The 22,084-nt window shown below is 35.1% G+C and overlaps 1 protein-coding gene across 3 annotated transcripts in view; it reads right to left on the bottom strand.

The window, feature by feature from the left end:
- Positions 1-22,084, bottom strand: part of LOC126859236 (hemicentin-2) — a 28,006-nt gene that overhangs the window by 3,307 nt on the left and 2,615 nt on the right. Inside the window, exons 1-6 of one of the 3 annotated variants that reach the window (XM_050610299.1) lie at positions 12,343-14,419; positions 5,931-6,063; positions 2,629-2,840; positions 2,441-2,551; positions 2,038-2,253; positions 339-635 (exon numbers count right to left, since the gene is read on the bottom strand). In XM_050610299.1, the coding sequence (XP_050466256.1) occupies positions 339-635; positions 2,038-2,253; positions 2,441-2,551; positions 2,629-2,840; positions 5,931-6,063; positions 12,343-12,445 (1,072 nt within the window). In that variant the 5' untranslated portion in view covers positions 12,446-14,419. Of the gene's footprint in view, positions 1-338; positions 636-2,037; positions 2,254-2,440; positions 2,552-2,628; positions 2,841-5,930; positions 6,064-12,342; positions 14,420-22,084 lie in introns of those variants that run through there. The other 2 variants (XM_050610300.1, XM_050610301.1) reach the window with 2 other exon arrangements.

Raw genomic sequence — 22,084 nt, 5'->3', positions numbered from 1 at the left:
TGTATCATAATACTTGATTTCGCAACTCTTGTCGCTGTCTCAGGCAAAAACACTTAAAGAGAAAAAAAACTAAGAAAACTGAAGAAATATTTTTTAAAACTCCCTTGTCGTTTAAATTAAAAAATTTATTTGAAAATTCTTGAAGCAATTAAATTTAGGAAATATATATATATATATCAGCAAAAAATATACAAGAAGAATATGTGTGAGAAGTTTTACTCTTTATGAACAAAAAATCAAAATTGTACTTTTGGGTACATTTACACATTTTATTATCACTAATTTGACGTGTTATTCCATCGACTTAACTTAAAAGAATTGCAAAACTGAGAACTTACAAGAGATGTGAAGTGTTTTGACTTCTTCGAGCACACCTCCGGGAAACCTCGGATTTTCGGCCCGGCAAATCAATTCCTTGCCATCGTCATCCTTACTGAGAACTAAAGCCAACTTGCTCACCGTCGAATTACTTCTTTGCGTGGTGGATACGTTGGGATCGCCTATCACATGTTCTCCCAGCCTCCAAATGATCCTGGCGGCTGGAGAACTACCCCAAGTTTCGCATCTGGCGGCGATTGGACGACCGGCAAAAATCTGATCTTCGCTCAGAACGATCTTTACGATCGCCGGTTTCACTAAAATGCGAACGAAAACAAACAGGATTAATAACAGGAAATTAAATCAACAAATATACTAAAAAATAAATGAATATATTAAATTCTCCTATAATTTTTCTCCAATATTTTACTATATCCTTTGCTATCATTTTGGTTACTTTAAAAGCTTTAGATTCCTAATTAAAAAAAAAAAAATATGGAAGCAAGAAACGTGTGGAAGTCTAACAAAGATGGGCACTTTGTCGTCAAAAATTTACATCTGCGGATGTAAACGCGAAGGATAATGATGTTGCTGGATGCAAAAAATTATAAGCGGGACCGAGAACTTCGTTGTCGGCGGTGCGTCACAAAAATAACGAGGGCGGAAAGAGGGCCAGATGCCCGCCGTCCCGAACCCCGCGACCGCGTATTTTTACTTTTAGACGACAATTCTGCGAAATGCGACCGTCAAAGGAGTTAAGGAGGCCCGCGTGAAATCGTTGGAATTCATCTCGCTTCCGCCACGTGTCAGTTACTGTATTTAAAGTTCTTTCTATACCAACATATAGATATAGGAGAAGAAGAGAAAGAATTAAAAAAGAAACTGAATAATGTGCTTATTTGATTGAAAAATGACATATATTAAATAATTTATGATCTTTTTTCAAACTTCTCTTTTTCTTCTATTTTAAAAAAAAAAATGAGAAGAGACACACTCTATACGATAGAATTAAGAAAATTTAAATAAACTGAAAATTTAAATATGCTATAGTGATTTTATAAAAAATTATTTCAAACATTTAATATAATCTCAAGTTTCATTGAATGATCAAAGTTAAAACTTGATATTTATATTTGATTTCAACCTTTTCGAGAATTGCAACAAGTGTTTATTTATGCCTCTCGTAGATGCAAACCACGATAAGCTTCCTGTTTAGCTTGACTTAAAAATAAATACGAGAACAAGATGGAGGAGAAAGAAAGGAAAGAGAGAAAGAGAGCGGAAGCGCGACACGTCGATCGAATAAAACGTGCCAAGAGTGCCCTTTAACACACACTACTTGAAACCGCTTCTTAGCACGTGCTTAGGATCGAGGGAACGGCCTTGAAGAATGTTTCTTCGATTTTATTTTAAGCAGATGTCACGTTAACGCAGCATTTATGATCTGCTTCTTCGAAATGCCGCTCTTTGGCATTTCATCGTCGCTCAAACATTGAATAAGTCAAGAAAGCGTCGGTAGATGTGCTCGATGGGATGCGATCGCTGAAAGATTTACGAGCTCGTAATCATTGCCGAGACTTGAAACCAACTTGAGAATATAATTCACGCGAACTATATTCTTCAGTTTTATTTTTTAAAATTAGTTAAAATTAATTTTAATTTCCTCAAAATTTTCCGAATGTAATTCCGCTACGCACATTATCTAAAACGCAAACTTACGATATATGTCTAGAGACACCTCGCGGACGATAGGTTTTCCCATTGGTCCTGATTGAGCTCTGCATTCGAGCTTCGCTCCCCACAGTGACTTGGTGACTTTGTCAATAAATAGATCGTTTACTGTAAATCTACTCGGTGAGTCGATAGGCACAGTATCTACCACGCCATCCAGCAGCTCGCCGTCCTTCCACCAAGTTACCGAGGGCTTGGGTCTACCTGTAAAACAATTATGAATGCAGTTTTTCTGCGAATCAGCTTTCATGCAATTCTTTAAATTTATACGAATATGGCTCGTATAATGCGATAATATTGTAAATATAATAATAAAGCGATATACATTCAGATATATCAAAGGTATATATTGATAATAAAATTTAACTAGATAAGATCGCGGGTTTTATACCTCCAGACACTTGACAGGTCAAAACAAGACTGTAACCTTCCAAAAAAGGACCACCTACTCCCGTCACTTCTCGTCCTTGAGCGTCATATATCACAGGTGTACTTGGTTGCTCTAAAAAAGTCAAAAATATGAGAGTATAATGATATTCTATTCTCTTTTGTTCACACTCTTGAAAACATGATAGTTACCAACTAGTGTCAAGTTTACGCGAAAATTTCGTGTTGGAGAATCTACGAAATCCACTCTGCATCTGAAAACCCCTTGATCTTTCAACGTCACTTTGGTGACTTTCAATCTCGCTCGGTGACCATCGCCGACCTGGAAGTACGTTCGTCCTCCGAGGTCATCGCTGACTGCCCAATGATTAGCGTCGGTCAAACTACCGTTTCTCGCATCCAGGCTACAGAGAAAAAAGGATGTATTAAAATTAAACTATCATAATAAATTTAATATAATATATTTAATATAATATTATAATATAATAAAATAATAAATGATAAGTAAAATAATAATCTTATTAAATTTCGGTTAATTATTTTTGAAAATACATTGTTTATGTTTTTATTTTATGCATAATCCATTTTAGACAATGTCATTAAAATATTGAATGTATTAGTGTTATTTCTCGCGTCATGAATCAAAAGAATTTAAAATTATCTATTTTTATTATTTTCTGAGAAAAAAAGATACAAATTTGCTTAAGTTATACGAAAAATGTGGGTTTTCACGTGGCCAAGGCGCCTTTAGATCGGCCAAGAGGAAGTCTTGCTAAACTTCCATCGCGATGTTTAGCGTTTCCGGTACCAAAAGTTGGTAAACATTGCACTTTCGCCAATTGGCTACTCACTTGGTGACTAAACCGCGCATCTATTCGCAGCTGAAAAAAGGACACTTGGCAGACTTCACCGGCCGCGAATTTAGATTCCAGTAGCTTTAGCGCGCTGCGTATTACATAACGGCAGGAACAGGAAATCGTTTCGACATGTGATGGAAAAACGACGGTAATGAAAAAAAAAAGAGAGATCGTCTCAAAGAGCTATATACCCGTACGTCGTGATTCGCCCCTAATATACAGTCTATATGACGATCGTTACCAATTACATTGTCAAAGTCGACTCGAAAGTAATGGAAGTTGGAAAATTTTATCCCGCGTGGCTTGAATTCCACGTGCCGCGAAATTCAACAGAGGCATTTTCTATTCGTCGAAAATGTGACGTTTCTTCGAACGCGTGAAAAAAAAAAGTTTCCCGTTACGAAGAATTCTAATTGTAAGACGTAAAACGCAAGGAGCCACCAGAAGATTAATAATCGAGCCGTGTTTCAATTTAATCGTGATATACGAGCGTGATATACGAGTTAAATTGTTGAAAAGATTTAAAATGATACTTTATTGTTTACGACATGTAAATTTAATTGTGAACAAAGTTTTTTTCAGTACAAACTTTTTCCGTCTCGGGAAGTATATTTTTATTTTCTGTTATTTTGCGATCATTTCTTTCAACGATTATTGATAAAATGTATGAGAAATACTTCATTAACAAAAGACGCAAATGATGAGAATTTGTTTTATCTTCGCGATTTGTTTGTATTACTTTCCTTTGACGCTCTACGATCTTTTCTTTTCTTGCTATATTTTCTTATATAAAATTTATTATTTTCTTATATTTTTTTAATATTATCCAAAGCTCTATATTCTTTTGTGAGCCGTATAACTGTCATGTTTTTGATAACTACTCGTTGACTTTTTCCATCGCCCACATATTGCGCGGTACGTTTTCGTTGTATTTTTAGCTGTCACTATTTTCTCTTATTATCTCAAGAAATTTCAGGATCATAAAGCTTCTTTTGCGAAATGAAACATATTTTTAATGAAAATGTACTAATTATATGTCTCAATTCGTCGTTTAGATAATGTATTTTTGTAATAGATCGGTTTTGAAAATCAATATTATCAATTATATAAATTTTAGTGTCCATTTTTTTTTTTACACATTTTTTTATGTCTAAAAGAAATGATTATAAAAATATGCCATGCTATGAAAATGATATATCCTTGAGGATCAATTTAAATATTTATTTTACAATTTGCATCACATTTCCATTTTTAGCTGATAAGAAAGATTCTGAAAAACAGATCTTTGTAATAAAAATTCTTTCAAATACAAATGCGCAATTTTTAGATGGAGCTATTTATTTTTTTACGGATGAGCAAATAGTGATGATTGGAGGAAATATCTTGTTTTATGATTCTAGGGATCGTTAAATCAGCGACGCCACGCGCTCTGTTTAATGCTTATATTAGTCGAAAAAGAGTATTCGATCGATTGCTATTCCTGAAGTTTAACCAGCGTTATGAAATTCCATCATCCTATGCTTTCGATCGTGAAAATTTGGTTGAATTATTTATACAATTCTGACCTAACTTAACTTGAACTCTCCTCGCATATGCATATCAATGCGCAATATGAGCGTGTTTCTATAACTATTCACGCGATAAATTTTGGAATAAATTTAATATAATACAACAAATAATAATTTGTATGTAAAACGTTTTATAGAAATCAGATACATTTTGGTCTGTATAAATTAGTATTTATTATTAATATTTTTTATTCTTTTTATGTGAAAAAATATATTAAAGATTATAATATTATAACATATAAAATTTTTTATATTAATACATTAAGACATATGTATATGTGTGAGAGAATTTTAATTTTACAATTTTAATAATTTTAATATTTTTTGAATGAAATTAAATCAATATTTTAGTTTTTTATGTAAATTTATATCATATGCATCTTATTTTATCTAATATTTAATTATACACTTTCTCTTCTTAAAACAATATTTATTATCAGAATATACGACGCGTTAAGTTAGATTAATCGTTAATGAGCTCATACGTCACGATGATATTTATATGTCACGAGCAGAACGCATTGGTGGTATCCGTAAACGCAAAAGTTCACGCTCGGACTCGGACTCGTGCCGAGATATTTTGAGATGCGGTTTCAGAACAATGGCATCTCATCTCCCAATAACGCGGGCCTAGCCAACATCCGGCGGCCCGACTTTCGGCCAAAAGTCACTGTCATGCGAATCAGTTTCCGTGGATTCCCAGAAAACAGGAAGTCGACAGCAGGAAGGACATTTTAAAGCTCGATGACATACCGTGCGCGCTGTCAAGAAAAAAAAAATTTGCTCCTGCGTTATAAAAAAGTGCGCCTCTAAATCTGCATATAAATTTACTGTGGCAATAGACATAGAAATACTATAGATCTCTATATCTCTATTTTTTTCATCTAATTTTTAGCAGGCTTTTAACAGTCGGAATTATTTGTTAAGTTACTAGCGACATTTTCTGCAGAGTTAAGTTCAGGCTAGGTCATTGTTTTAGCTTTATGGCGCCAATGCTGTATAAAAATAGTATCAGATCGGTAGGATTATTTTTAAAGCGCAAGAAAAAGAGAGAGAAAGAGAGACTTGCCTGTAGAGTGGTATACCAACGTTGTCCTTGAACCAGAGAACCATATTAACCGAATCCTCCGGTGTCGGCGGTGTAATGTCGCATGGCAGCTCTACATTGTCTCCTTCAGTCGCCCAGACTAATCTTACTGGTGCTGAGGAAAAGTAAAAAAAAAAAAAATTACATATATTTAAGCACATGCATTTATTTAGCTAATATTTGACTTATTAATAATTTTGATATGACACTGATTTTGATCAAGAAATTCAGCCAAAAGATAATTTACATAAAAATGTGAGATATGTGATATAAAAATATTCTCTGTTCTGTTTGAAATTATAATCAATAATAACCACACACACACAAACTTAAAAGTCGAGATATAAATCACTTCTGTGCGAACCGTACGTTTTTGCGGTGCCCACAAACGACTGGCAGAAAAATACATAAATCAGCGAGCTATCGCTTAAATGTTGTAACAACAATCGAAGACCACGGAAATATAACGTTCTAACATTATTTCGAAATATTTTAGTTTATAATTTTAAAAGCATGTTATTTAAAAAAAAATTACACGTACATTATATATAGTAATCTTGAAAAATATGATAGAGATAATATTTTATTTAATAAATACATATGTGTGTGTGAATGTTGTATATATAAATTTAATTTTTTAGCTGTGAAATAGGGCAATATTCAAGATTACAAATATAGCTCGATATAGCTTGATGGAAACTTAAAAATTAAAAGTTAAATGCAAAACTAAAAAATAAATGCGTGCTGAGAATGTCTTTGCCCGTTATCTCTGGCTTTCTCGCACTCTCGGCGAAAATAACTAATTGTTTTCCTCGCCATGTAACTTTGCCAGCTCACAATTTATCCGACGACGAGCATCGATTCGGTGTATCATTGTCCATGATTTTATAGCGTCTTTAGGACGCACGACTTAAACTTGAATTCGTCACATCTCGTTACGAAGTAGCAGTGCAGAAAATAGAAGCGATATAACCGAGCAGGCCAACCGACTAAACGCACGTGCGCGAGTCACACTATATTCTGTTAATGCACATCCCGGTATTTCATTGATAACTCATTCATTGTGCATGTACACATATTGAAATCACATCTCTCGTCCATCATTTTATTGAGTATTTTCTTTTGATAGAATTCAGTCTATGTGGCGACACATTTTTATCTAATACTGCACACATCTATATTCTAAAGAAGATGCAAACAAGGAAAAGATAATTATATCGATTTTTATACCGTTATTTATTCACATAATAAGACTATCCTGCTGTTTAGTAAATCACGCATCCGTGCCTGAATGCATTCCTCCCGTGCATAATAATCACGCACGTGGCCACGCGAGCGTAACGATGACAGTGTCGTTCGCGAAGAACCGCTTCATTAGTACGTCGCTACATGTTTCATCGGCCTCACTGAGCCTTTAAGGACCTGATGAGAGGGAAGCGTCCTATGTTTTACGTTGGTGGTTGAGCATTCTCTTCGCGTACCGGCGTGGAGAAATTTGAAACTTTTAATATATATTTTGTAGAATTTTATATATATTCAATTACTTCAAAAATTAAAGGGAAGAAGAAATGTTTTATATATACATTTATATATAACATTTAATAAAATAATATAAATATATGTAATATAACAAAATATATATATAAAAAAATATATAATAAAATTATTTTATACGTTTTACCATATTTACAAAAAAATAAAGTATGAGACGTTAGTGTAATCACGAAAATTTTTCCTCATACATATTTTTTCTACCATTTTTTATTTCGCAAATATATTAACTTATATTAAAGTCCATATATCATAATAAGACTGAGCTTCAAAATTTATTATATTTCATAATCATTTGCTCTTCTGAAGTAAAAACGTTTTCGTGTTTTTCACTTTTTTCTATTCTTCATAATGTAGTAGATATATATATATATATCTTTCATTTCAAACTCATAAAAAAATGTAAGAACGTGCAGTTAAGAAGGATAAACCTGCCGTTTTTAAGCACTGCAGTCACCTGTCTTTCATGGAACAACAACGTGAATACAGTTTGTGAAGCCCTAAGTGAATCGCCGCCACGCGGCGTTCCTCCTGTTTTCTTATGCAAGGCATCCTTTTTTCAGGAGAGTCAATTTGAAGCGTTGAAAAAAGTCACTCGCGTATCGCGCAGTTATGTAAATAATAGTCGGCCGAGAGGGGACAACTCCGTTCGCTATTTTTGTATCACGCGTTCGTTGGGAAATCGTGTTTCCGGCCGCGCACATCTATTTCCGTGCAAGCCTGGCCTCTTTCTCTGCCCTTCCTTTCACTCGATCGCACATCTATCGTTGACAGATCGAATGAATTCGCGGTCATGTCATATCACACGCTGATATAAAATTTACTATACACTGAATAAGAGAAGCACGTTCTCGAAAAAGTCAGTAGTGCGGAGGAGAGGTATAAGATCCTTGTGAATGATTCTTACTTAAATACGAATATTTAAAATAGAGAGAAATGTTTTTTGAACAAAATTGCATAGAAGAGAATTATTTTGTAAATTACTACTTTAATAATAATAATAATATTTTTTTTATTATATACGTATATATTTAATTTTAATATAAATATAAATATTTATAGATATAAATATAAATATTTATAGTGATATTGAATACGTGATAAATTATAAGCAAACTTGAATGCATGCTAAGAAACTTTCATTCGATGAATATAATTAATGATAATATTAATAGCAATGACCGATTTAAAGATACGATTTATGGAGTTTCAATAAAGAGTTACAAAGTGTGATCACAGAAATTCTTGTTTAAGAGATAGATCATATATCTCATTCCAATAATTATTAAAAAAGACCATGTGGCCAGCTACCTAAATTATTCGGATCTGTTTCGAAATAATGAGCTACACGCAACTCGACGATTACGTCGATTCTCGGTCGACCACCTTCTGTTCGTTTCGACCTCCCTGCGAGCTGTTTATCCCAAAGGTTATCCCTAGGGATAGAAGGGATAGAAGCAGAGGGTACGCGGGGATACCTTTGACCACTTTGTATGATAATTTCACCAATGCTCTGACCCGTACACCCTGTGGTTTCCTCGTTAAGCAAACCTGTTCTTGTTCCGTTTTCAAAGAGCAACCCTTTCTCTGTGCTCCACCTCGCTATTTTGTTCTACGACCCTTGGCCATCTCAAGTTTAAATATTGACAATGCAATGTTTTGTGATTATTACTTAAATTACAAGAAATAATAACATAAATTGCGATTCTATCAATCTTTCATAGGAATAATTATATAGTAATTGGACAAAGGTCAAAAATACGCTGTAATTAAATTACAACTTGTGCCTTTTTTTCATAATTCTGCAATTAAGAATCGAATTAATGAAGAACGCGAGCGATCAGAAACATTAAATAATATAATATAATAATTTATCAAATGCAAGATGTGTGTAACGCGATCTATGCTGATAACGCTAATTCCGCTTTCAATTAGATGTTGAGAACAATGCATAATTATCATGCTATAAAGCTTTGGGAATTAACGAACTCTTGCTTGTATTTAATGAGAAATCCTATTGTCTTATTATACTTTATCATTTCTGACATTTGTAAACGATAATATGCATAAACTAATTAAAAGTACATACCAGTTGTTTGAAAATATAATTTACGATTAATATTTTGTGAAATTATTAAAGCGCGCTACTACAATTCCTTTATTTTTTATGCAAATATAAATTTATATATACGTTGATGTTATCATTTAATTAATTGTTAAATTATAAGTGAGTTATTATAAACATCTTATATAACAGTAATCTTATATAAGAGTCTATATCTTTTCAACAAACTATTTTTATACTTCAAAATATTCCATTATTTTTCCGGAGGAAGTTTTCGAAGTTTCTTGTACATTGATTTTTTTTTTTTATACAAAAGGGTTGCTTGTATTATACATATTTTATAGGCAAAATGCAAATTGAACTGTGCATCAGATTAGCATATGTCGAGGGAGTCGTTGAGACGTACGATGCAACGATATCGAGGGTGATCTCCCGAGCGCAAAAAGCATGCTGCAATGGTTTATGTGTTTTCATTTCGCAGAAAGTGCTGCTTTCGCAATGGGCCGTTCCGCATGACTTTTACTGTTAGACAAACATGTAAAAGCTCTTGTGATACCTACATGAGCGTGATGACAAATGGCAAGATTTTATCATCTCCCATGTAGCTATTTGTAAACAGCCAAACGATCAATATTATTAAGTTCAGAGCTTTATAATGTAAGCTTTATGAATGGATTGCATATATCTGTATACATTTCATTAAATTTTCAATAATGCATTGTTTGGTGAAATTATATGCATATTTCTCATTGTTTTGACAACGACAAGCATCTCTAAATTTCTATATTTGTTGGCAACGTTGATTCTTGATGATTATTTCAGTTATTGTGTGAATGATGAAGTTCATAGAGACAGAGCCAAAGATTCGAAGATTCCTTTCGCGCTGAAAATAAGTCACGCGAATTCTTTCGTCGCAAACTCGGGATCATCCGAGTTCCCGCACTCACGCTGTGCCCGCGCGCAAGGGACCGTCGACAAAAATATCCACTCACCAATGTGCGCTTATGGAGCTTCCTATTTCGATCGAGCGTTTCGCACGTGGCAGGATCTGGCACGCTGCTGTTATTATATCGCGAATATCGCGCGCGATAGCTTTAATCGCAGCTCGGCCCCACTTGAATTATGCCTCTCATTATCTTACACGATTCGGTACTTTTCTTCTGCCTTGATATATTTAATTTTCAATTCAATCAAAAAAGAGAGAACGGTTTTTACAATCGAACAGTTGTAACGTCCATTAGCATTGTTATTTTGATGTAATTAAAATTTTTCTCGCATCATCATAATTAATCAATAATATTTTAAAATACTAAATGAAAAAGGAAAGGGAAAAAAGAAATAAATACAGAAGGAATAATTCTACTTTTGTATATACAATTTGCGTCATAAATTTTTAAATAATTATTAAACAATTACATTAACAAGAATCCTAATATTTCCTAACACTGACCAAAAAAATGTTCGCAATTATTTCGTGACCGTAAAATGTACGAGTTTAATTCCGCTTGTTACGTTTTACGACCGAGATACTCTCTTCCGGGTTTTGCGTGATATCTTTTTTTTCACGGCTGTCTTAGCAATTTTCCGAGAGTTGGCAACTCTGAGATTAATAATGTAATTATTCTGGCATAGTGGCGAAACGTCGACAGTCTCGCCAAATTAAACTGGCGACGTCTATTTCAGCAGCTGTTTCAATTTTTGTTCCGTCTTTACCGTCGTGGTATAAGCCTATTTACTGCACTTACTCAGGGTCCTTCCGCGTAATACGATTAATTAAACGTTTACGCATATACAAGATATTCCTTGCGCGCGATAACGAGTGCAATCAGTTTTATCTGCTTTCTCTCCTGTGCGAATGAGATTGAGATATTGCTGTGTTGCAACGATACATTTATAAACAGGAAACAACGCATCACTGCTTGTGATGCTCTGGAGATTGAGCTACACAAACGGTGCCCTGATTGAATTTTACGAACGCTAAAACGTCAGTAAGTCACATGCGGGCTTGTGGGTTTATTTAAATCCTTCCGGTTGGTGTCGATGATCAAAAGTGTCAAGGCATTTCGTGAGTTATATAATAATAATTCGAAATCCGCGATGGTCCTTTTCATTTGATACGTTTTTAAAAATCCACAAATCATATATATGTATACATATATATAATTTATTAATTATTATTGACATACTTTACAATTATCATACGGTTAATAATTTTATTAGAAAATATTGTGACAAAATTTCATATTAATGAATTAATATTGCTTTCAAAAAGATAAAATATTGTGAGATATCAAAATAAAGTCCAAAATCATTTTAGCATCTCGAAGGAAATTTATAAAACTTCCACGAATATGAATGTCGATAGGAAGTTAATGGGTCAATATGTAAACGTAAACTAAACATAGGCAAGTGTAAACTTGGAGAGTACGTTAAACTTCAAGAGAGTACTGCGTTAATAGCTTCGTTGACGGATTTGACCTGCTAATTAGATGTCAATCTTCTGACAGTTTCGGGCAACGAGAGCTCAGATGTTTGTCAGTGGAAGTTAACGATAGAAAATAGATGCAAATATACAATCTTAAGCGCATCGATATCTATGTATGATGTCATGTAGTATGCATTTTTGGGGTAAATTTAAATACGAATAAAATAATGTGTTCTAATATATTTTACATAATATATTTGAAAGTATAGTAATCGAGCAACAAATTTAACGACGAAAAAAATTTTGTGAAAATTCTCCGAGTAGAATAAATAAATTCGAGTCTCGACTCGTACCTTTGTTCTGAAATTCCGGCTCCTCTGCAGCTGCGCCCATTCGATGAGTCTTTAGCACCATCAGCAGGCTCGTCAGAAATACATATTCCAATGCGCAGCGCATCTCGATATCGTTTTCTATCGAGAATTGAGGCTTGGGTGTCGCGATGACTTCACGCAATATGTCGGATCCACTCTCTTATCACGAGGAGCAGCATTCGATTTCGGTTGCTGCAATCGTATTGAGTTTTCTTTTTTTCAAACACAGTTATTTCAACGGCAATCCTTCTCGCGAGGCAGATATTGATTCCAGAAGAATTTCGATCGCGCCACTTCCACGATAGATCGCGACCACTCAAACGATTTGAAAGATCGTCGTGACATTCTCGATGTCTTCGCGATCGACTTTGAACCGATCGTTGTCAATGTTTGTGTATAACGTCACGTTTGTTTTTTGCGGTTGTTATTAATAATAATTATTTATATATTCATGAAATTAATTTATTGATAGTCACCTCACACGATGGAATAAATTTTACAAAGATAAATTCTTACTATTTCTTTTATCACTATTTTCACATAAAAATAACAATTAGCAGTTTCTATATTTTCTATGTGTTCTTGCAATTTTTCACACGTTTACTTTTTACGGAGAGTATTTAATTTCTTTCGTCCCTTCTTAAAATTCCCAATCTTTCGTGAATATATCTGTATTCGACTGGCAGTTCAATAATATTTATTCATTTATTCAAGAACGGACATATATTCTTTGTTATAGACTTCTATTCAGTCGGATCTTTCGATGAAAAGTACAGGCGCCAATGATACACAATTCACGACCGGAGGTCCTTCCACCAGTCCTTTCACGTACGCCCTTCCTTTTCTCTTCGCTCGTTATTAAGCCGAACGCGTCGTAATCTTCTGATTAACAAAACCAAGCTGCGTTTTTTCCGCTGCCTTTGTGCCGCTTCTCTTTTTTCCGCACACTCGTTTCTCTCGGTCGAAACTTTTGCCTCGGCTGTCGGTCCTTGGTCGACGTCCTCTTCGTCCGCTTTGACTTCCCCCGCTCGCTTCCTCCTCCTTCGCCGCCCTCTCGAGGAATTTCAACTTTGATCCTGCGTCTCTGGCGCGTGTCTTTTACGCGTCGCTTTTTGCCACTGCTTCTTCCCCGCCTTGACGTTATTCTTGGTAGGTGGTCCTCCTTTTGCGCGCCGCGCGATTTAATTTAGAGACGCGATCAGGTGGTACTCTCACGCATAACTTTCATTCCTCTTTATAGTCTTTATTTTAGTTAGGTATTAGTGATAAGTAGTGCAGTGAGTAGTATATTTTTTTCTCGCTGATAATACCTTGATTTAATGCGATATGATTTATAAGAAATAAATTAACCTTCAGAAGCTATTTGTCGCAATAGAATCTTTCAAACTAATCAGATTAAATGTGATATTTAAATTAAGATTTAGCTTAAGGGAAGCTTCTTCGTTATGTGCTCCAATTTTAGAGTTGGCTGATAATCAACTTCGATCTTTTAAAGATTTTTTTATTAGATGTAAGAAAAATGATGAGAAAGATGATTTATTAGATATAAAGACTTTACAATTGAAGCATGAGAAGAACAGCGTTTGAAAAAGAATGCGTTTCCGATAAATTCTTCGGTATCACTGTGGTCGCAATAGTTGCGAAAGGGATTTAAATTCACAACAACACAGACCCACATAAATTTTATATAAATGTCTCGAAAACGGAACACACATGCGGTACTCCGAGATAGATGAATCTTTATCTCCCAAAGTAATCCTCACGTATAGGGATACAGTCAGTGACACTGGAGCGACACCAATATACTCTTGGATTTAGTCGACTTTCAGCCGCATCTGCAGCTACACCTGCGAATCGAAGGGCACATATTTCACTTCTCTTTCATACGACGTCGATTCGCTTGTCGGGAAACGATCGGTCGGCGCGACAAGACACGCGGTGTATTTAGATCGCGAGATCGGCACCGCTCGGGAAGATCGGCGTCGCCGTCGTCGTTATCGTCGTCGTCGTCGTGATCGTGATCGTGTGCCGGTTCGTCGTCGTCGGCAGCGACTGCCACGAAACTAAAACCAAAACCAAAGACACGCGTTTAGTTTCCCCTACCCGAGAACACCCTCGCCCTTCTCGCGCGGCACACGCACTCGTTTGAAACGCGGACACGCACCTATACGTGTAAAACGGCACACGCGCGCCTTCGACACGAATACACGATAGGATAGGACACACCTACGCGCGAATGCACATTCACACACATGTACCTTACGTTGTGTACGCGCGTTTATGTGAACGCGGGAGTAATGCTAAATAAGAGCCCAAGTAATGCATGCAAATGCTGCAATGAGTAATGTCGTTTGTGAAACGGGGATATAAAGTGAAACGCTTGTTTGTGTTATGGGAGGATTGTAAAAAGTTACTTTATTGGATTTAGAAGGGAAAATTAAATATTTAATTATATTGTTGAATTCCCAGTTATACAAGTTTATACTAGTTTAAGTTGAAATAATTTATAATTTACAATAGATTATGAAATAAGAATTCATATATAATGCTATATACTTTGATAATTTCGGATTAAATAGAATAGAATTATGTTTATAATTTTATTTATTATGAAATATTATTTAAATATTTTCTGCATTATAGATTTTCTCGCAAATTATAAATTATTTAAAGTTATTTTTATTAAAAACATTATCATAAATCATATTTCTACTTATTTTTGCAGAAATTAATAATAACATTATTGTTTCTTAAAACACACACAAATTATATTTCTAAGAAAATCTTTTTAATACAAAAATATTTATATATTTACGCAATTAAATATAGAAAATTGTAGAAAATAGCTATAATAAAATTTATATCGTACAATTTCATTAGAAATATCATTTTCTGGACATGAACAAAACTACTTTATATATGATAGCTTTCAAAGCTAAATATATTATCGCATCAAATTATTATAAATAAAATATTTAATATTAATCAAATTATTGTACATCAAATATTTAATTCTATATAATTCCGCGGGATTTAAATTTTGCATGCCTTAGGCAATCGTAAAATGATCTTCATATTTGTTCGCAAATAGCTAAACGCTAGATAGTGGCGAGAGCAAAGCTCGTGCTCTCTGTGGCTTCCTAAGGCCATACATATTGCAAATCGAATTGTGCCGGAATTGTACCAGTTACAATCCTTCCGTTCTGTGTATATATGCTATACGTACATAAACATATACGTACCTATGTTACAAATATCGAGTATCGCGTTCGCGCGGCGGGTCTTCCGCTGCGTCACGCGTCTCCGTCCGATCTTTCCGCTTCGGAAGGGCGATACCGCGCCGAGTTTGGTTGGAATGTGCGCTGGAATAAACGCACGTAGGGGTGGATTTCTGGCGTATCATCGCATGGACGATTACGCGATGGCAGACCTGATGCGCCGGGGGATTGAAAACGCAGAGAAACTCTACAGCGGTCTGGCCGGCCGAGGGTGGAGCGATACTCCGTTGGGTTCCGCAGCGAAACGAGGGTCAGGAATGCATTCTGAAAGGGGCAGGCGTGTTTGGCAGCCGGGAGCAGACGGACGGATGTATCGAGTTGTATGCTTGTTTGTCCAGGGGCGCCATTGTGTCCCCGGGGCAGTTTCCAACGCGTGCCACGATTTCCTGCCTGTCACGCGTCCTATTTTGCTTCTGTGGCAAGAAAGTATTCTGAGATGCTCCGTTCTACAAGGATCAGGCTTAATGTTTTGCTCTCCCCGCGAGAACGGCCCTCGAAAACAAAATTCTCGAATAGACGAAGAATCGATGTTGAATCTCAGAGTGTACATTCCGAAGTTTATAAATATATTTTCGGTTAAGAGAGTATTTCGCATACTCTGGATCAGATTTGATGTTTACTCTCCGAAAGCGAGAGAGATTCTTGTAAACAAAATTCTTGAATAGACAGATCGGGATGAGTATACATTTTTAAAGTGGTATCTTTCGTAACTATATTTTGTTTGCTTCTCTTTATATAGTCCGAAAAATTATTCTACATCATTTAGAAAGACTAGACTATCTTCTTACTAGAATTTCTGTTTATTTATCCAAGTGCGCCATCGTATCCTCTAGCGTTCTATGATTTTTTCTTCGTCACGCGTGTGTTCCTGCACGACTCGGAAAATATTCTACATCCTCGGCTAAAATCAGGCTTGGTACTTCATTTTCATTTCAAGAAACAAAACCCTAATTACAATTTTCTTTAATTTCTACATTCCAAGTATACAGAGCACATTAATATGCGAACGTAGCATACGCTTTATTATGCGACCATTATTATTGCCGCTATTATTTTCCGTCGCCGTTACTCCGTTACTGCTATTAGTCACCGGGGCTTAAGGCTCATTAGACGAATTTGCTAGGCGCATTTTCATCGTGCAAGCAGCTATCGCAGCCTGAGAAACGAGAATTTTCGCGCTGTCCCTCGCCCGAGCACGTTTCGTTTCGCATGCTCGTTTCCGCGCGCGAGCGTAAACTTCCTATAAATAAAATGCACGCTTCCATCGCTTCCGTTCAAATTTCATGTCGTTACGAAAACCACGCTCGTGCAGAGCCGCGCGCAGGTTTTACGGCGCGCGTAATTTTCTCTAGCCTTGACGCTTCGGTTCGCAGCCTCTCTATTTCGAGACTCTCGTTGCCGTTTCGCTCTCCCTCGCTGGATACCCGTACCGGCAACCCTCCTCTCGTTTCACCCGAATGGCGAGCGCACCCGCGCAAATGCGCGTCACGTAGCACTTGGGACTTTTCACCGACCGGGTTCCTTCAACCTCAATGCCCTGCGCAAGTAATTACCCGGAAAAGCGCTGCAAATTGCGTAATCGCCGATGCGATAATATTGTTGTTTTTAAAAATATTGTATTTAATATATTAGAGGCAAACACACACACACACACACAAAACTTGTTAAATAATTTTATTTAAACCTTGGAGATATTACTTCAAAAAACAAAATATTTTGATGTTTTAATTGAGTAATAAAATTAAAATGGAGTAAATATGTGTTATTGAAATCATAATTAAGCTTTTGAAGATATTTTTTCATTTATAATTATTTCTCTGTAATTATAATTACGTAATTTTAAAAAGCTACTGATGGAATTAATAAAACGACGTATATTCTCGGGCTCCCTTAGGGCACAATTTTTGCGAGAAACAATGAAATAAATATTTAAAATAAAAACGGTAATTGTTATAAAAAGATAAATATTTACGCTTTAGTTCAATGAACGTAATAGTTGTTTTGCTGCCGCAACAGAAACGACGGGATTCATTTCATCGATTATTATTTTTTTATCAGGCCGCAGTTTATTTAATCAAACGAATCTCTTCTTGCCCCGCCATTGATTTGTTTATACATAAATGAAGTGAATATGAAGAGTACACAGTCTAATTGATATGAGCACTCTGAAGAACTCTTGAAATTTTTATCGCTTTCATCTGTATTGCCAGTCTATTCGCGTGTGCGTCTTAATAAATAACTTTATAAAAAACATGCTCTTTTAATTTGTAAAAAATTTGTAAATAATTTGTTATTTCAAAAAGAAAGTAAATATATACTAATTAAAGATATTAAAGAGAAATATAAAAGTCAAAGAGCCCTTGAATAAAACAAATCAATACAAAATGATAGTCCACTACTGTGGTGTATATATATAACTCAAATTAATATATTTTTAAATTTACAAAAAGCATGAAATTTAAAAATATTACAATTGATAATATTTTATATAAATTTTATATAAATATAATTTTATATAAATATTATAATATCTATTATAATATTTAATTTACATTTTTATAAGGATTATATAAATGATACCTAATATCTATTCTAATTATATTCTTTTTTACTTCCTGTCCATTATATAATATACATGTCATTAACATTCTTGTTTAATAGTATTTCAATTAATATCTCACGCCGTTTCTATCTCGAATATCCAATGATGCCACGTGACGCTTATCTCACGATTCATTGATGGGATTCGAATATCATTCGTCTCGATGCCTATGTTGCACCGGGCGGTGCATCTATTTATCTACGATACAGTTGACGAATGCGGAAACATCCCCTCGCCCGACTTGGCTCAGCTGTCCCTAAACGATCCCTTTCGTAGACGTCGATGCGGTTACACGCACGTGCGTTTCGCAGCGTTGTTGCAGCGTGCTACGTGCTTCAGTGGGCGATAAACACGACCGAGAAAAGGCAGATCGATATTTCGCGACCCTCTATCGACGGATGAGATCCCGCGCGATAGCCCTTCCTAGACATAAATAATAGAATTATAGAAGAGAGAGAAAGAGAGAGATGTAATTGTTACGAATTGCCAGCGTAATTTATGGATGCTCATGGGCTCGTGGGTGGCCTCCCTCTCTCTCTCTCTCTCTTCTCGGTTGTACACGTTTTATCTCGCTTCTGCACGTTTGTCAAATAAAATAAAGCCATTATTGGATCGGCACGACGTGAAATGTCATTGTTACACCGGTATACATCAAGTAATCTCGTGAAAATTAAATACATTTGGTTGAAATCATTTCAATTATGTATTGTTTTAAACGTATTATATCAATAATCGCGAGTTTAATAAATTCGTTTAACGATAAGATTTGTTCTTCATTTATTTAAAATTTTTTTTATTTTTTATTTTTCCCGGGAGAAGAAGTTATGATTGCCCTATGTAGATAGATCGATTTAACTCGCTTCGTAAATAAATGAAATCCAAGAAGATCTGTCTAAAGGGAGCTGAGACGAGGTTTTTCTTTACTGTTTTTTATCGCATTGGAAATGCATATACTATTAAAGAACTGTTACGCGCGTATAAAAACGCTAATGTTTTTTTCTTTTGGACCATCGAACATGAAACAGATGCAGAAATGAATTTCAAATTGTATTGAGAAATACATATTTTATATGTTATTTATTCGATAAACAAAGCGTTAACAATAATAACAAAGTTAACAAATTTTATCCGCAAGATTATAATTAGTGATTATAAATAATGATTAATATTAACTTTTGTACGTAACTACTTACATGTAATCAGTCTAGAAAGGCGTTGCGCCTTCTTGATTTCCTAGAAGATTAATTGTCATTATGCGGGTTATAAGAATGACTCTTCCGGTTCAAAGCGTCGGCGTAAGATCGTAAATTACTACTTCCAATTTATATCCCCTGGATAAACGATGATACTAAAACTCAGTTATTACCATCCGACTCATTTTATTAACAGGATAATGTACGCTATATTCATATGTTATCTTTTACATACGATGTAATTAAATCGACGTTCTATTTTGTGAATTGATAATAGCAGCCAAAAAATTTGAAACTATAAAATTTTTATGTATTTTACATTTGAATAAATTTTACTTATATTATAAACATTTTTTATCTATTTTATTAATTGAATTTTCAACAAATTTCAAATTTAAAAAGTTATTATCTGTTACTTAATTATACATATATATACATTTATTTATTTAATCATTTAGATTCGAAAAAATGTTTGCTCAATTGTAGTACCGAATTACAAGCTCTTTCGCGGAAACCATTATATAGAAAATTTGAAATTGTACGTCGCGTACAATCTGGATTCCGCAGAAATGATCGACGCTTGTTCTCTATGAGGCGTCGACAAAACGCCTACAAAACGTTTATTGCATCTGGCGCTTAGTTGATGTTGCGAATAGGCAGGCAGGCACCTACGAAGCACTTACTGGAAATGGACTCTCTTATTAGTGACTCACGAAAATGTCCGTGTTCTTCTAGACGAGTCGCCTAGCACGAAATGATGACTAAGAAGTATCACGACTGATCGATATCATACCATAAATGCAGCGATGCGAGCGATTCAGGGGTGACGGACGCCCGTTATCGTTAACGTTCATGGTGCACTTCGCTTCATTTTTTCTCCGTCACGGATGATCAATTAATCATGTGATGTGCCATTTTTTTTTTTAACATCGAATCCGAGAACCTAAGCGAGTTCCATGTCTGCGACTTGTTGATGTTTGCTGAATATTAATTATGCCTGTATTCAGTGTTTGCTTTATCAATTATGTTTACCAGATATTGTGCCGAGTGCGGTAAAATTTAACGGATCTTCTTAATTTTTTCATGGAAGTGTGGCTCTCTCGCTTTTTTTCTCACGCTTCTTCTGATTAATTAATCATTTCTTATCCGTCGCAACGAAAAGTATTGCAGCTCCTTTTTAATGTAATTTTTTTCCTAAAGCTTTGCAATGATTCGAGACTCTAATCACTTTTGCTTCGCGCGTTACAGACTTATAAATAAACTTATATGATACACTCACAAGTTTTAAATTGTGTTACATGTATTATCCATTTATTATCCATTTCCTATTAGCATATTTCATAACGCGAGGCAGGATGTGTGGCACGTATTCATCTGCACTTTGATCAGGATATACTTTTGATGTCGCCGGAGATGGAAATCTCGCGTCAAGCGACTTGTCGATGCCATTTTCGTGAATACGATACATAGCTACATTTCGTAAAGCGATGACTCACGCCTGCCATATCGTGACGCACGCTGCATTATTTTTATGGTGTTTTCGCGTGGGTGTTTTTGCTATGATTCACGAGCCTACAAGGCTTTTCTCGCCACCCTCATTCGGACTGTAAAGCATCCCCCTTGTGCCCCTTTTCCTTCTGATATTCCTACAATCGTGTCGCTTGCGCGAATGAATTGTTAGAAATCCCACACGGGTTCACGTAGCGCATCGCTCTCTAGTTAATTATTCCAGGTGGTACGCGCGATTTTGATTAGCCGTAAACACATTCAGTGATTCTCATGGGACATATCGAGGTGCCCGCTCGCGCATTGCTCGCTCGGGGAGATACGTTTGTTAGCGACCCGCACGATGACAACGATTTATTCCGCTGTCCGCGCATTCGCCAATTTATCGCTTTTGATACTGGGATTGCTGTCACTAAGCTAGTTTATGATCGTATCGTGTATTAATGGGTGATCAAATTCGATATAGTATTAAATTTTTTAATATTATGGACATTTCTGGCAGGGATAAAACCATTTTTATATTATTGCATAGCGTTTCTTTATATTATATCAATCTCAATATTAAGTTGCTTGCTTTAATATTAAAGTAATCTTTAGCGTTACGAGAGAAAAAAGAAAAGAAAAGTTATCCCATATAACGTAAAGTACATATTATATATTTTTCTGTTTTAATTTATTCACTTGTGAATAAATTAAAACAGAATCTTTCACTTTGCATCTTCCATTTATGTATATACTTTTTTTATATATACTTCTGAGCCATGCGATTAAGAAGCATGCATGTGTGCGTGAATATTTGCTTTGAATGTGAAAGTTTAGTAGGAGTTTAAATTCTGCTTGGTATGACAAAAAGGCGAGAAAGTGTCTATATACTCTCATTCTCTCTCAAAACATAAACTCACATGAGTATGAGCCTCGCAATATGAATCTTGTAAGTAAGAGAACCTTCTATCCTTATCCAAGTTATATATAAGATTTATTATCGGAACATCACTCTTAGGACGAGTACAAATTTAGATCTTGCTATAAACGTTTTTTTACGAAACATAAAGTGTTCATATTACAAATTTCAATCAAACATCAATTTGTATAATATTATATTTATATATGATCCAATCAATATTTTTTCTTGTTTCTGTTCATAC

This window comes from Cataglyphis hispanica, chromosome 3 (assembly GCF_021464435.1).
Source record: "Cataglyphis hispanica isolate Lineage 1 chromosome 3, ULB_Chis1_1.0, whole genome shotgun sequence".
NCBI lineage: Eukaryota > Metazoa > Arthropoda > Insecta > Hymenoptera > Formicidae > Cataglyphis > Cataglyphis hispanica.
This window is presented reverse-complemented; position numbering and strand designations above follow the sequence as displayed.